The 15,875-nt window shown below is 43.3% G+C and overlaps 1 protein-coding gene across 2 annotated transcripts in view; it reads left to right on the plus strand.

Moving 5' to 3' along the window:
• The window catches only part of LOC126519075 (serpin B3-like), a 36,799-nt gene that overhangs the window by 9,332 nt on the left and 11,592 nt on the right, over positions 1-15,875 (plus strand). For both annotated transcript variants that reach the window (XM_055065293.2, XM_055065292.1), the window contains exon 4: positions 3,547-3,730. In XM_055065293.2, the coding sequence (XP_054921268.1) occupies positions 3,547-3,730 (184 nt within the window). The remainder of the gene's footprint in view (positions 1-3,546; positions 3,731-15,875) is intronic.

Genomic DNA, 15,875 nt, shown 5'->3' on the forward strand with positions numbered 1-15,875 from the left:
GCCGTATTCAGCAGTCCAGTTTTGTTTGCCCGAGTTAGATTGCGAAGAATTTATTACGCTGCACAAATTATCAACGCCAATATTTTGCATTTATAGAAACGTTTATGAACTCTTCGGATATTTTTATGCCGATGTGATGATGGCTTCGGAAAACGTTAAGAAATGCTTCTTACTTTCAGAATCTAACGTGTCCTTTGCACCTCCAGCGTTGAATATGTGGCTGAAAACCTTAAAAGCCATATTTTGCCTTTTCCCATGCTTAGTAGAAGTTTTAACACCGGTATTCTTCGCTGATGGAGGAACGCAGGAATGGGGCAAGCCTAAATGCAGTGACGAACAAACTACGAATAGGCAAGAATCCGATGTATGCGTTAAGAGACAAAGCCGGCAATATCATTATTAATATGGATGAGATAGTTCAAGTGGCTCAGGAGTTCTATAGATATTTATACAGTACCATTGGCGCCCACGACGATAATGGAAGAGAGATTAGAGGAATTTGGCGTCCCACAAGTAACGTCGCAAGAACTAAAGAAAGCCTTGGGAGCTATGCAAATGGGGAAGGCAACTGGAGAGGTTCAGGTAACAGCAGATTTGTTGAAGGATGGCGGGCAGATTGTTCTAGAAAAACTGGCCACCCTGTATACGCAATGCCTCATGACCTCGAGCGTACCTGAATCTTGGAAAAACGCTAACATAATCTTAATCGATAAGAAAGGGGACGCCAATGACTTGAAAAATTATAGACCGATCAGCTTACTGTCAGTTGCGTACAAACTGTTTACTAAGGTAATCGCAAATAGAATCAGGAACACCTTAGACTTCTGTCAAGCAAAGGACCAGGCAGGATTCCGCAAAGGCTACTTAACAATAGACCATATTCACGCTATCAATCAGGTGATAGACAAATGTGCGGAATATAACCAACCCCTATATATAGCTTTCACTGATTACGAGAAAGCGTTGGATTCAGTCGAAGCCTCAGCAGTCATAGAGGCATTACGGAATCAGGGTGTATACGAGTCGTATGTAAAAATACTGAAAGATATCTATAGCGGCTCCACAGCCACCGCAGTCCTCCATAAAGAAAGCAACAATATCCCAATAAAGAAAGGTGTCCGGTAGGGAGATACGTTCTCTCCAATGCTATTCACAGCGTGTTTACACGAGGTATTCAGAGACCTGGCTTGGGAAGAATTGGGGATAAGAGTTCATGGAGAATACTTTAGTAACTTGCTATTCGCTGATGATACTGCCTTCCTTAATAACTCAGGAGACCATCACTGTTCCACCAATTCCCTTCACTCCACTCGAACACCCGCATGCTTGGAACGACCCTACACCACGTCACATAGGCTTCATAATCATTTCAGCTATGCCCGCATTTACACTTCTACAAATACATTCCATTATTCTGCTCTTCCTTGTGCTATCAGAATATGGAATTCGCTCCCGGACAGCATTGCATGCCGGTCCAACTACGTTTCATTCCCTGATGCCTTGACTGAATACATGACTAAAGAAGTATGAAGTTTTACGTTTGTCGCACAATCCTTTCTTGTAGTTGCGCTATATTTTGCAGCTTATTGTCGCATTATTGCCGTTATGTCGTTATGTTTACCGTTTAGTTGCAATGTCGCATTCGTAACTTTTCTGTTTTTCTTTTTTAATTAATACCAATGTGTAACACTCTGGTCTTGTTAATTACACGACTTCACTGAAAATAATCTGTGTGATTTATTGCTTGTTATTATATTATGGTTTGTTTTTTACCGAGTGAATTGGGAACTAAATATTTCTTTTTCATCTCGGTTACACTTGTGGTTGTAGTTTGTAAACTGATACGGTTTATAGGTGTCACATATTCTATCTATTTTCTATGTACTGCCCCCCTTACTGAATGCTTCACTTTGAGGCCTGTAAGGTATTTTTAAATAAAATGAAAAATAAATGCACGCTCACTGGCCTAGGGAGGCAAAGCAGAAGGGTGGGTCTAAAAATTAATCTGCCGGAAGCTAAACTTCTGTTTAACAGTCTCGGAAGAGAACATGATGCATGACGACAGTGGCAACGACGGCATGGCGAGAATCGGATAACGAAGCTATAATCACTACAATGCAATGGCCACGACGGCGTCATTACAAAGGTATGACGACAACGCAATGTGGGGGATGTAATGAACACGTTTGATATACGAGAGCATGGTTACGATGAAATGATAAGAGAATGACCGCAGTATAATGACAAAGGCGGTATAACGACGATGCCATGACGACAATTTGTTGATGTTCTTGAAATAATGACTACGGCATAACGAGAGCGTGACGACGATGACATGATGTGATGACAAGGACTTTTGACGACGGCTGTATGATGAACATAACGCGGCGACGCTTCCATGAGGAGAGTCGGATGATGATGTTGCAATGATGACGATGGAATAAACACGACGCCATCCCGATCGCGAGTGCATACCTAGTAGGGAAATCTGATAGACAACTTGTCACTGCGTTGGCGCAAGAGGATAGATTGATATACATACAATCAAAGCTCCTGAATTAGGCAAATATTGTTCATCCAGTTAGAATTCCGATTCTCACGCAGCAGTGATACCTATGTTATCACTGATACAGGCTTCTCAAGCCTGTACTTGTGAGAAAACATAGAAGTGAATCATCTAATTTATTAATAAAACAAATGCATAAACACCAGCTGGAAAAGTCTTGTCAATGAACAGAAAAACCAGCGAAAGGACGCATACCCGTCGCGAAAAAATAGGCCAAGGAGAAAGGGGTTTTTTAATGGACACAGCATTCGTGGCATTGCGAAACCAGTTTTGTTTCCGGCTATCTAATAAACTACAGCCGGGTACAATATTAGAAGGCAGTGGCATTTGCCCCTAAAAGGCGGATGCACACGAACCTTTACCAACGGGCTCGAATTCGACTGACTGGATGGCCGAACGGTCAGTCTAGACCGGATGGCCGACGACCCCGCTGACGGAGAACACGGCAGCTCGCGCTTCAAATTGGGCCGAGCCGTGTCACCGGGACTTTTTCTTCAGTGGCTACCGCGCTTCGATATTCTGATAGCTGTCCCACCAATAATGTGGGCCGATCGACCCCGGAGACAGTGCAGTCCAAAACGGGGGGCCGATCGCGAACGCAATCCAGCCTAAAACTGTTGGTCACCCACGTGGACATGTGCCCCTAGCTATCTGCCCTTGGACCAACTGGGCATGAGACACAGTGTATGTGCCACCGAGTAAGCACTGCTCTTCAATGAACCTGTTTGACGCCTACTGGGGTGACTCTGAATGTGTCACTCAGCATGCGCTGATTTCAAGGTGGCGCTGCCCGTATGCGCTGCATGTCCAGAGGGAAGAGGGACAGAGGAGACCGGCATGCCTTATACACGACGCGTTTCGCTGTTCGCATACTTGAATAACTATTGTACATCAGTTCTGGCCCCAATTTTTTCGTAGTACGAAGTGTGGCATACTTCTTAGTATTGGTATCAAGCTTATATCGTGCGATTGTTTTTCAGCAACCGCAGTGCGGATGCATTCGTGGGCCCGGAGTTCTCACTGGTGGTGCTTCTACCTGAGGAGAAGAACGGCCTTGAGCTCCTGGAATCAAAGCTGAGTGCGTTTACTGCAATGACCTGTTTTGACCACCTCAGAGCCCAGAAAGAAGTTAGGGTGAGCCTGCCACTCTTCAAGGTCAAACAGGTACGTGTGCACGGTGAACTAGGAAACAGTGAAAACTTTATTCCACGAAAGCCATCTCGGAGGCTTACTATCGCAGTCGGGAGCACAGGAATATTGCCGAAAATTTACCTGAACATCCCCTTCGCTGCTATCTCAAATACGTTACGGGAAATGTACGCTCTTTTGCAATTGGGACGTCCCTCTCGTGGTGAGTTTACATTTCGCTCGTCTAAATTTCTTAGTTATCGTAGTGGACAGGGGCACGTATACAATCGCCATGTGCAAATAAGCAGCAAAAATAGGTTAAAGCAGAGAAACCACACAAGCAATGTAATGTAGCTGATGACATACCTATTGTGTTAGCCATTTTTATTTATTTATTTATTTGTTTATTTATTTATTTGAACATACTATCAGCCCTTTACAGGGCCAAGTAGCAATGAGTACAATAACGTATTACATGCTATACAACAATATACGCTAAACACGCAGCAGTGCATATGATCAGGTATACACAAATAATATTACGAACAATTCATGACACTTAGTGCATCAGCTTGTGGCACTTAGTACAGCACTATAAGTTAACAAAAACTGAAATCACGCGCCACTAAGAAGTTTATTGTTGAAGATGTGTCCGAAACTGCTCGCAGTCAGTCGCGCTTACCACTCTCTCCTCCGGCAGTTTATTCCGTTCTCTCGTAGTTTTCAAACAGGGAGAATATTTAAAACCATCCTTAGAAAATCTACCCTCCTTCACGTACTTTGAATGTTTATTCTTTACTACTCCGACGTTGTCTCGATTATGTAGCGTTCCTTGTTTACCAGCGCCATGTGATTCATCATGCTGTAAAAAAGGCGCAGCCTTTTTTGTTTCTTTCGCATTTTAAGTAAATGAAGGTTTGCCTTTTCATAAAGCGGCGACTCCGAGTCTTGTCTTCGATATTTGGAAAAAATGAAGCGCAAGGCACGTCGTTGCACACCTAATTTTAGTGGGTTCTTTTGGTCGCACGGACCCCAGACTTCACACGCATATTCCACAATAGGACAAACAAGCATTTTGTATACAGTAAGTTTGGATTCTGCGGCTGCTTGCTTGAAAGTCCGTCGAATAAACCCTAATCTTTGATTTGCCTTGCCTACAATATTGTCAACGTTCGTCGTCCAATTCATATTTGCAGTCAAAGTTACGCCCAAGTACTTGAATTCGGTCACTCGAGTTAGTGGGCTACCCGATAGCGAGTAGTTGAGCTGTAAAGGGGCGTGTTTGTGCGATACCGTCATGCATAGAGTTTTTTCCAAGTTCACTGACATTTGCCATTTCCTACACCATTCGTGTACTTCATCTAAGTAAGAATTAAGTTTAAGTTGGTCAGCTGCGGAGGTTACTTCAGTGAAAATAATGCAATCATCTGCAAATAGCTTGGCTTGAATTGATGGCTCTGTTATCCGGTCATTGATGTATATTACGAAGAGTAGGGGTCTCAGCCATATCGGCGATTTATTGCAAAAGTTTTCCTAAGACGACTCCTAACTTCAATAATAATTTGGTGTGAATAACCTTATCGAATGCCTTTTTAATATCTAGATAAAATATCTCTACTTGGCCTCTTCGATCTAGCACTTCACAGATGAAATGCACTGTTTCCACAAGTTGTGTCACCGTCCAGAGACAACTACGAAAACCATGCTGAGAGTCACTGAAGAAATTTTTGCTCGTCAGAAATTCTCTGATGTGTTTGGAGACAACGTGTTCAAGAATATTTCATGGTGTTGACGTTAGTGCAACGGGCCTGTAGTTGTAAACACATTTAAGATCTTTGCCTTTTGGTATTGGGATAATTTTACTTAATTTAGGTACAGCCCCCGACGGCAGTGACTTTTGAAAGATAACTAAGAGGTATGTGGCCATCCACTCGGCATACCTCATTAAAAATGCGTTAGGAATTTCATAAGGTCCACACGACTTACATTGTTTTAGATTGAGCAATAGTTAAAATATACCTCGCTCAGAAAGGAGGAATTCGCCTGGAAAAACGAAGCAATGAGAAACGCAAATGTCGTCTACTTCGCCATTGTCTGTAGTAAAGACACTGGAGACGTAGCTGTTAACCTCATCGCCAATATCCTCTTCATTAGTAATAAAGCATTGAGCCGTACTCAACTCGGAGATTGCCTTTTTATCTTTTGAAAAGTGCCTCCAGAACTTCTGGGGTGTCTTTAAGGAACTTTGGCTTTGTAACACTGAAATACTTCTGTTTGGAGTCTCTTATCTTATCCTTCAGAGACAAAGCCAGCAATATCATGACTAATAAGGATGAGATAGTCCAAGGGGCAGAGGAGTTCTGTAGAGATTTATACAGTACCAGTAGCACCCACGAGGATAATGTGAGAGAATAGTCTAGAGGAATTTGAAATCACACATGTAACGCCGGAAGAACTAGAGAACGCCTTGGGAGCTATGCAAAGGAGGAAGGCAGCTGGCGAGGATCAGGTAACAGCAGATTTGTTGAAGGATGATGGGCACATTGTTCTATTAAGATTGGCCGCCCTATATACTCCATGCCTCATGACCTCGAGCATACCGGAATCTTGGAAGAACGCTAACATAATCCTAATCCATAAGAAAGGGAACGCCAAAGACTTGAAAAATTATAGACCGATCAATTTACTGTCCGTTACCTACAAACTATTTACTTAGCTACTCACAAATAGAATCAGGAACACCTCAGACTTATGTCAACCAAAGGACCAGGCAGGATTCCGTAAAGGCTTCTCAACAATAGACCATATTCACGCTATCAACCAGGTGATAGAGAAATGTGCGGAATATAACCAACCCTTATATATATAGCTTTCATTGATTACGAAAAAAAGGGTATGATTCAGTCGAAACCTCAGGAGTCATGAAGGCATTACAGAATCACGGTGTAGACGAGCCATATGTAAAAATACTGATAGAAATCTATAGCGGCTCCACAGCCACAGTAGTCCTCCATAAAGAAAGCAACGAAATCCCAATAAAGAAAGGCGTCAGGCAGGGAGATACGATCTCTTCAATGCTATTCACAGCGTGTTGACAGGAGGTATTCCGAGACCTGAAGTGCCAAGAATTGGGGATAAAAGTTAATGGAGAATGCCTTAGTAACTTGCGATTCGATGATATTGCCTTGCTTAGTAACTCAGGAGACCAATTGCAATACATGCTCACTGACCTAGAGAGGCAAAGCAGAAGGGTGGGTCTAAAAATTAATCTCCAGAAAACTAAAGTGATGTTTAACAGTATCGAACGAGAACAGCAGTTTACGATAGGTAGCGAGGCACTGGAAGTGGTAAGGGAATACATCTACTTAGGGCAGGTAGTGACCATGGATCCGGATCATGAGACTGAAATTATCAGAAGAATAAGAATGGGCTGGGGTGCGTTTGGCAGGCATTCTCAAATCATGAACAGCAGGTTGCCACTATCCCTCAAGAGAAAAGTACATAACAGCTGTGTCTTACCAGTACTCACGTATGGGGCAGAAACCTGGAGGATTACGAAAAGGGTGCTGCTTAAATTGAGGACGACGCAACGAGCTATGGAAAGAATAGTGATTGATGGGTGTAACGTTAAGAGATAAGAAAAGAGCAGATTGTGTGAGGGAACAAACGCGGGTTAATGACATCTTAGTTGAAATCAAGAAATACAAATGGGCATGGGCAGGAGATGTAATGAGGAAGGAAGATAACTGATGGTCATTAAGGGTTACGGACTGGATTCCAAGGGAAGGGAAGCGTAGGAGGGGGCGGCAGAACGTTAGGATGGGCGGATGACATTAAGAAGTTTGCAGGGACAACATGGCCACAATTAGTACATGAGCGGGGTAGTTGGAGAAGTATGGGAGATGTCCTTGCCCTGCAGTGGGCGTAACCAGGCTGAAGATGATGATGATGATAAAGATGATGATCATGGTCTTATCTTTCAACTTTTTTGAGCGCAATAATCTGTTCTAACAGATCTAAATCACGCACACGTTTGTACCTTCTTTATGGATCGTTGTAACTTCCTTTTGAAATGGATAATTTCACGTAATATCCAGGGATTATGCACACGTTTCTTTTTTACCCTCAAGGGCACAAACTGGGTTATGCATTTGTTACAAGGGCTTTGAACATTAGCCAAACATTATTTATATCCGTATTTTGTTGAAGAGAAAGCGCCTTAAGCCGTTCAAAATGAATGTCCAATTCGTCAAGTGCAGCTATATCTTGAATTAGTACATGCAAGGCACAGAACAGGACTCAAGAAGAACACACACGACAGGAGTCCTGTTGTTCTGCGCCTTGCATTTACTAATTCAAGCATGAACCAACTAGCCCAAGCAAGAGTTTTACTACAGCTATGTCATCGGCCATATTGAGTCCCTGTAAGTCGAAACACGTCTGTATACATTTCCATTTTGCTGCAACGTCAGTGTTATGCCAACGATGGAATGATCAGAAATTCCAGGAAAAATCTCAACTTTGTGTGGCCGGAGGATCAAGTTTTGACTCAGAAATATAAGGTCAAGTACAGATTTGCTGGCTTGCTGGACACGAGTGTATTCATTGACAACTTCGTAAAGACTGCGCGAAAAACACATTTCAAATAGTGCGGTGGCAGACTCGCCTTCCCTATTTCACGGCAACACGCTATACCAAAATACTCCAAATCACCTGCTACAATAACGTTCTTGTGTTGTACACGCAGGCAATGCATGAAATCATTCAGTCTCTCGATAGCTGCTGCGCTTGTCCTAGGTGGGCGATACACTGCACCGATTGCCACTTCGTTTACCCCCCGAAACATTTTACACCAAGCTGTTTTTATATCTAAAGGATATTCAAATACTGTATACCGCAGTCTGCTATCAATGAAAATCGCCGCATCCCCACCTCGGCTGCTACAGTCGTTCCTTATCACTTTATATCCCGGTGGACAGATTTCGTGGTCGTAAACTTCGGTGTACAGCCATGTTTCCGTCACTATCACTACATCCGGCTCGTGCTCGGTCAAAACATACTCCAGTTCAACGCTTTTGTTTAAAACGATTAGGGCATTAATATTAAGCAAGCGAAGCCTGCGCGTCTGGTGACGTGAGTCAGATGTTAACGCACTAGTTCCAACTGCGTTCGGGTCTGTCTTTTCCTGATACATTGCATAACGTTGCTTCTTCACGTCATCCCAGGCGTAAGTGGTGCCGTCAGTCTTCATCTTGTCGTAAACAAGAATAACTTTGTGCCCGCTCTCCTTATCCCTCAAAGCAAGGTTCCAAAGGTTCCGTCGCCTCTGTCTAACATCGTTTGAGTAGCCTTCATTAATAAAAATGCCTGTCCCTTTAAGTTTCCGAGCACTCCGAAGTACAGCGTACCTTTCATCAAGATTAATAAGATGCAGGAATATTGGCCCTGTTTTGCCTGAAGAATACTTTCCAATTCTGTGCAGGCGTTCTACACTCGTAACAAACATTGAGCTTCTCTAGGAAAACTCTGTCAACTACTTCACCTTTCAATTTCTCTGATGTTTCATTTGCCATCTCTGAGAGTCCTATTACGATTAGGTTATTGCTTCGACTGCGGTTTTCGAGAACTTCAAGTTTTTCCTGCATGCCATCCAAACACGTACACAAGTAAGAAATTTCTATTTCTGATTGTTTTATTTTCTTACTTAGCTCAGGCATACTAGACACAACAGCCTCAACCTTTGCAACCGTTGGCTTTAGATCGGTCACATCAGTCTTCAACCCTATAATTTCAGCCAGAACTTGTTCTAGTAGCTCTCATTGAGGACCCGGATTCGTTTCAACGACACTACAACATAACAATTGCATCATAACATCTAAACATTCACTCGAAATTGCGCAAATGGCTTGTGGGCTCGGCAGCACTAGCAAACCATGACAGTCCTCTTTGAAACAAGCATAAGAGCGTTTTTCACCAACCTGTGTGAAGAACAAAAGTGAGTTTGTCGGTCCTTTCATCGCGGTGCTGCCAAGCCCACTGTCGCCACAGCGATAGTCCCTCGTCGAAGAAACCGCCCCATTCGGTGATACCGATGACCTCGGTGCTTCCCACGATGCAGTCAATGCCCAGTTGTGCAGCAGTATGAAGTCGGTTATTCCAGCGGAACAAACGGATGCGGTCACACTGAAGACCTCCTATTTTAGGAAGAAGTCTGGACTCATCTTCGACTTGCGCTTGAACTAGACACGACAGCAACACCGCCTGTGTGAAGAACAAAAGTCAGTTTGTCGGTCTTTTCATCGCGGTGCCGCCAAGCCCACTCTGCTGTTTGGCACAGACACCTTAAAAGTTCTTGCTCGAGATCTAATTTCGTATTGTAAGCTTAGTGAGTTTAACTAAGCGCGAGGCTTCTATTTGGTGGTGTGCGAATGTGCGAAACTTTTGAGGACGAACCGAATATTGTCCTACTTGATTCGGATGTTCTTGAATGGAATAGTGACTATTTGATTTGGTTCTCGAATACATTGGTCACTATTGCAAAACTGGAATATTTTCAATATTTTTTTTTTAAATCTTGAGATTGTCATCAAATATTCTCCATCGAAAATGAAAATTGAAGCAAAAGTGCGACATCTTCCCATTCTCAGTGCCCGTAATAGTGGCAGCACTTTACGCTGTTCAGAAAGCCAGGTTTTTCAAGCTGAACACGTGCCCTCGCAATAAACTGTTGTTTAAGCACGACATTAAGCCGTGCGTGTCGTTCAGTAGTTGCATAGAGGCAGGACGTCTCTCAATGAAAAGAAAAAAAATGTATGAATACGTTTCAATGACAATACTTTATGAAATGTGATAACATCTGCCACGACCATTTGCGCGAATGGAAAAGTGCTTTTGCTTTCTTGTGAAGTAGTTGCCACCGCCGGTAGACATTCCTGAATTGGTCACGAAAGTGTACAGATATAATAATTGCCGAACATGCTGCGTTTCTCAACTGTATCACTTATTTGAGCTTTATACTAAGGGTGGTATTGCGTACGGTTAAAAAAAGGTCTACATTTGCGAACGAACAGGTTAGTTATTTGTTCCAAATGTTCCATTTGTGGTTATAGTATAGCATGCTTTACAATCTAAGCTGCAATTACAAACTTTCTGACGTTATGAATAACAGGAATTGAAACGTGTTGGATAGTTTTGGTGAAAAAGCTTAACATTATTCATTATTCGATTTAATTTGCCCCTGTCACTCTTCAACTCATAATTTCAACTGAGAAACAGCTGTTCTTACATGCATACTTCTACTTCTAGCAGAGGAGGCTGTATTCATATGGGGCGGAAAGGCAAAAACACTAACTAGTTTGCTGGTATTTTAGTACACGTTAAATAATCCAAGATAGTTTTAATAATTGTGAATCCCCACCATCTACTGCGTCATGCATAGCCCAATCTGCTGCGTAAGGACGTTAAGTGCTACAGAATTTAAAAGAGTGAACCTAACTAAATCAACTGAAGCCTTCCGATAAAAAAACAGGTTGTCTTCATGGCGCTACATGGAATCGTGTAATCTTAAGAAATTCCTTCCGATTTTATACCAAAAAGGGACCACATTTTTTACTAATTCAGTAGTCTGACATTGCTACGAATGAAACGCAAAACTACTCATCCTTCTGCAATGGTTGAGGGTTGCGAAAAAACCACTCAAAATAACATTCGAAGAAATCTGCGAGATAACTTTTTTTTATTCACTCACTGGCTTAGCGAGGAGAATGCAGTGCTGAATCATGATTGAAATAACGAAGGCGTCATCTGAACGTTGATGAAGGTGACGCCATATCCAACTTACGCAAGACGTCAAATTAGCGGAACTAGGCGGTGCAATACCTAGTGTTAACGAGGTGCGTTGTTCCATGTTTATTGCTGCAGCTTTTCTGCACAGCGTAGAAGGGCGCGAAAACATGCTGAGTTCTTAGCATTAAGTGGATACGAGACTGCCAAAAGAGGGCTAATCATGTCACAGCATACTAACAAGAGGCCGAAGAAAATAAATAAAACGACTGGTGATTCTTGTCGCAATTGAGTTTCATACAATAATTACTAGAGCTAGTGCCTGAGGAAGCTGCAAGCAGGGCGGTTCAGCGAGCACAGGAATTGCGGGCAGCACATGGATTTGCTTAAACTTCGTCCTGCTTGCTTCAAACGGCTTCTTGGCGTTTGTAAACTCGTCATTTCCAACTGAGTATTGTGGAATCAATAAACATTTTTATCAAAACTTTCCTACGACACGATTCGAACGGAGGATCTCTAGAACGGAAGCCCGATAGTTGAAGCATTATGCCACGAATGTATGCATCGGATTGATGGATGGGTGGATGAATGGATGGATGGATGGATGTTATGTGCGTCCCTTTTGGAACGGGGTGGTGGCTTGCGCCACCAAGCTCTTGTGATTTTATTGCCTAATGCCCTACCTATGTTAAAAAATAAAACAAGAAAATAAAAAAAAACGTCATGAATTCCCATAGCCAAAGTTTCTCAAGCCCTATTGTGAACTATGTTTTTGTACGCCTCCGTTCTTTGTCGTTTACCTACACCAATATTCCAATCGCATCTCAGTAATCTCTATTGCCGACATGTTTAGATCGACAACCGGCATATAGCCCCTTTCCGTATTTCTCGCTGGCAAGCCAGAGCTTTGAGACGCTTTGCGCGTTTCGTTTTGGCCACCTCGACAGGCTGAACCGCTGCAATTGTAGAAATTGGGTGCGTTCGCCGAGTCTTCTCCTCCTGGTAAACAATAGGTTCCTCTGAAATTTAGAATAATGAAGGCAGAAAAGCGTGAGAAGCAAAGCCACAAGAATGTTTGATAATCCAAACTCTTTCCGTGTCGCCACCGCTGCCACGTAATTAGGCCGGAGTTTGCGCAATGTCACCGTTTTCGCCTAGCGAGCTGCTGATTCCGCAGCAGCGCGCTGCGCGTTTTTGTTGTCGACATGAGCTGCTAATGAGAGCGCTCTAATATTTGCTCGGGCGTCTTTTCTGGCACAAAAGGAGGTGAAAGAGTGACGCTGCATGATACCGAGAAGAAACTTGCTGGACAGTTCACGGAACTCCCAGTGGCAGCTGCGGTTGCTGCTTCTTTCAGACGATGTATTAAACCATTTAGCGCTATATAGTGAATGAATAAACAAGCACATGGCACTCAATGTTGGCGTTCCTCATAAGTACCATATTCGTTTAAAATAATCGAGTGGGTCTAAAAGCTTATTCACGATGAGAAACTTCACAAAAAGTGGAACCGTGTTAGACGTTTCGTACTCCGCGTTATTTCCGGAGCCGAGAACTTGAAGCGAAATAGCACAGGATACGATAGGGGCCTTTTCCTTGTTAATGCTAAGCCTGCTTGGAGGAGTATAGCTAGAGCGCGTTAGCTCAGGCCAACCTCCCTGCCTTCTTTTAAACAAATTTTCTCTCTCCCCCCTAGCTTCCTTGCTGAGTTCGAGGCAATTTTTCGTATATATCTAGCCTCCAACGCGGAACGCGGTTGACAGGATTGTTGGCGCCATCTATAAACGGAGTAGCGAAGTAGTAGTTCATAGGACACATAAGCACTTTTTATAAGTTGTGAATACGAAAGTATTAATGTCCAACTGAACAACACTGGGCGGTCCTTCGAGCTGTGAACTACTCGCGGGCAAGAGAGCGCGTTGAGACGCTTGGCGCGCTTCGATTTGGCCTTGCCGAGGTGCAGTTTGAATGCAGGCGGAAGCATGCGCGGATAGCACAGGCTTCGGAGAGCGAGAGTGACGTGGCGTCGCGGCGATGTCGCGGCAGCGGGTGTTCCCTTTCACTCACCTTTCTCCCTCTAGGCTCGAGCCAGCTAGTGCAAGACAGCGTCACGAGCCCACCTGGCTCGCTCGTGACATCGTGGTGCGCTCGCGATGTGGCGTGGCAGCCATGGAAGTTTCGGCGCTACAGACTCAGCCGTCTTCATCGCTCAATGGGCCATTTGACACTTTCGCATCAATAATTAGTACAGTGAACTGCGGCGCTAGTGTTTACGGCAGCTGCAAGCAGGGTGATTCAGCAAGTATGGGAATGACGGTTAGTACATGCCGATTTGCCTACACTTTGTCCTTTTGGCTTCAAATGACAGTGTAATTTTGCAAGCTCACCATCTTGAACAATGTGCTTTGTGGTATATATAATATAAACATTAATAAATTTCTCCGAGAGCTCGATTAGAATACAGGACCTCTAGTAGCACGCAAGCGTGATAGTCACACTATGAGGACGCGAATGCATGCGACAACAAGCGGCAGGAAACAGCCTTTCTCGCGGGCAAGGCGGCGCGCTTTCACTCGCAGTGGCGCTAGCATAAATTGACGCATCATAAACACTAAGAGTGAAAACAACGTTGTGGGAATCTTTGAAAATTCAATATCGGGCCTGTCTATAATTCTCAGCAAATTAAGTCATTCATTTCTATAACATGCTACTCTTTAGTGGTAATATTTATCCTTCTAAAGCTATATACCTGATGTACACACACATGCTTATTGAGCTAATCACACAAATAGTGGCTCGCGTTGCGTCCATGTCAACTAGAGTTGAGTCTGCCTGTTTTTTCTACCAGCTGCGTATATACGCGCAGTCCACCGCCTAAGGAGGCACACTGACAGCCACTTCGAGAGCGTTTTCCAAAATACGCTCGGGATGCAGTAGCACACAACACCTTACCGTAAGGGTAGCTGTGGTTCATCGCTGCGATATATTCTTGTGAGGGTGAGAACACTACTTCAGCGGTGACAGCTGTGGTTTAAGGCGCGGGCCTCCACACAACATAACAGTATTTCCAGAAAACTCAGTGCGCATATGCCATGTGCGCCTTGAAGGAAAATGCAACGAAGCCCTGTTATATGAAGTCGAAGCTCGTATTAAGTAGTTGCTTCGTTTTCTACATTAGTGCAATGTGTAGAGTGTTTCATTTACCTTGCCGTAATACTTTTTCTCTACCACAATTATAGGCGGAATTCTTTCGAGCAGAATTATATTCGAACGACTCCGCGCTGCACAATATCTGTGCACATTATAGTGTCCTGGCTACAGATGAGTACACGTGACATCGCCATACATTGCTCACCAGTCTATGAAGTCGCCAAACGCATAGTTGAATAAATGCGCGAGTGAGCGGTGCACCACAGATGTGTTTTGCGGCTCATGTCGACGAGCATTCCTTTGCACTACTGTTTTCGCAATTTGGAATTCCCGTACAGACCTGCTGGGAAACGTGCAGAGGTAAAGTCTGGCCTACGGTTAACAATTCTTTTTCTAGAATATTGTGGTAGACTGAACGAACGTGATATATTTCAAGGTGGAACATGGCTAGCCAAGGTAAATGGGCGCTGGCGGCCAGGCACGGTTTAGTCCTTTGCTGAGTAGGCATCGAGTTCCGACGTCAAAAACAGATTATATATATATATATACATATATATATATATATATATATATATATATATATATATATATATATATATATATATATATATATATATACATACATACATACATGCATGCGTCTCAGCTAACTTGGACCAATATCTTGAAAAAATCCTGTGCGTTCTTGAGAACAGAAATCGCGTGGATGTTGTTGGTGTTTATCTGAACTTACAGTACCATTTTCTCGCTCGTCTTTTTTTGAGTAATTAATTGAGATAATAGAGATAAATGAGTGATGAGATAATTGAATGATGAGAGAAATGAATGAAGATAATGAATGATGAGATAATTGAGATAATTGAGTGATGGCGCTGGCTAACACTCCCAGGGTTCTACTACGACACATAAATACCCAAGAAGTGGATGGGGAAACAGCGCCGCGGTAGCTCAATTGGTAGAGCATCGCACGCGAAATCCGAAGGTTGTGGGTTCGGTTCCGCCTGCGGCAAGTTGTTTTTTCATCCACTTTAATTTCCATTAATTTATCGTTTCTTTATTTCATTTATTAAACACAAGCAATTTCCCCTATGTTGTCCTTGGTGTTAGTGTTTGTTGGCTTCTCATGATATGACTAATAAAAATCGGGACCCTCGGTTAACCCCCTCTCTTCTCGTTTATTACATAACGAGGGTCTCGAATCCGGCAACATTGATGCCTTCAGGTAGCATGTGTGGGTTTATTGACCAGT

The sequence above is a fragment of the Dermacentor andersoni genome, chromosome 10 (assembly GCF_023375885.2).
Source record: "Dermacentor andersoni chromosome 10, qqDerAnde1_hic_scaffold, whole genome shotgun sequence".
Taxonomy (NCBI): Eukaryota; Metazoa; Arthropoda; class Arachnida; order Ixodida; family Ixodidae; genus Dermacentor; species Dermacentor andersoni.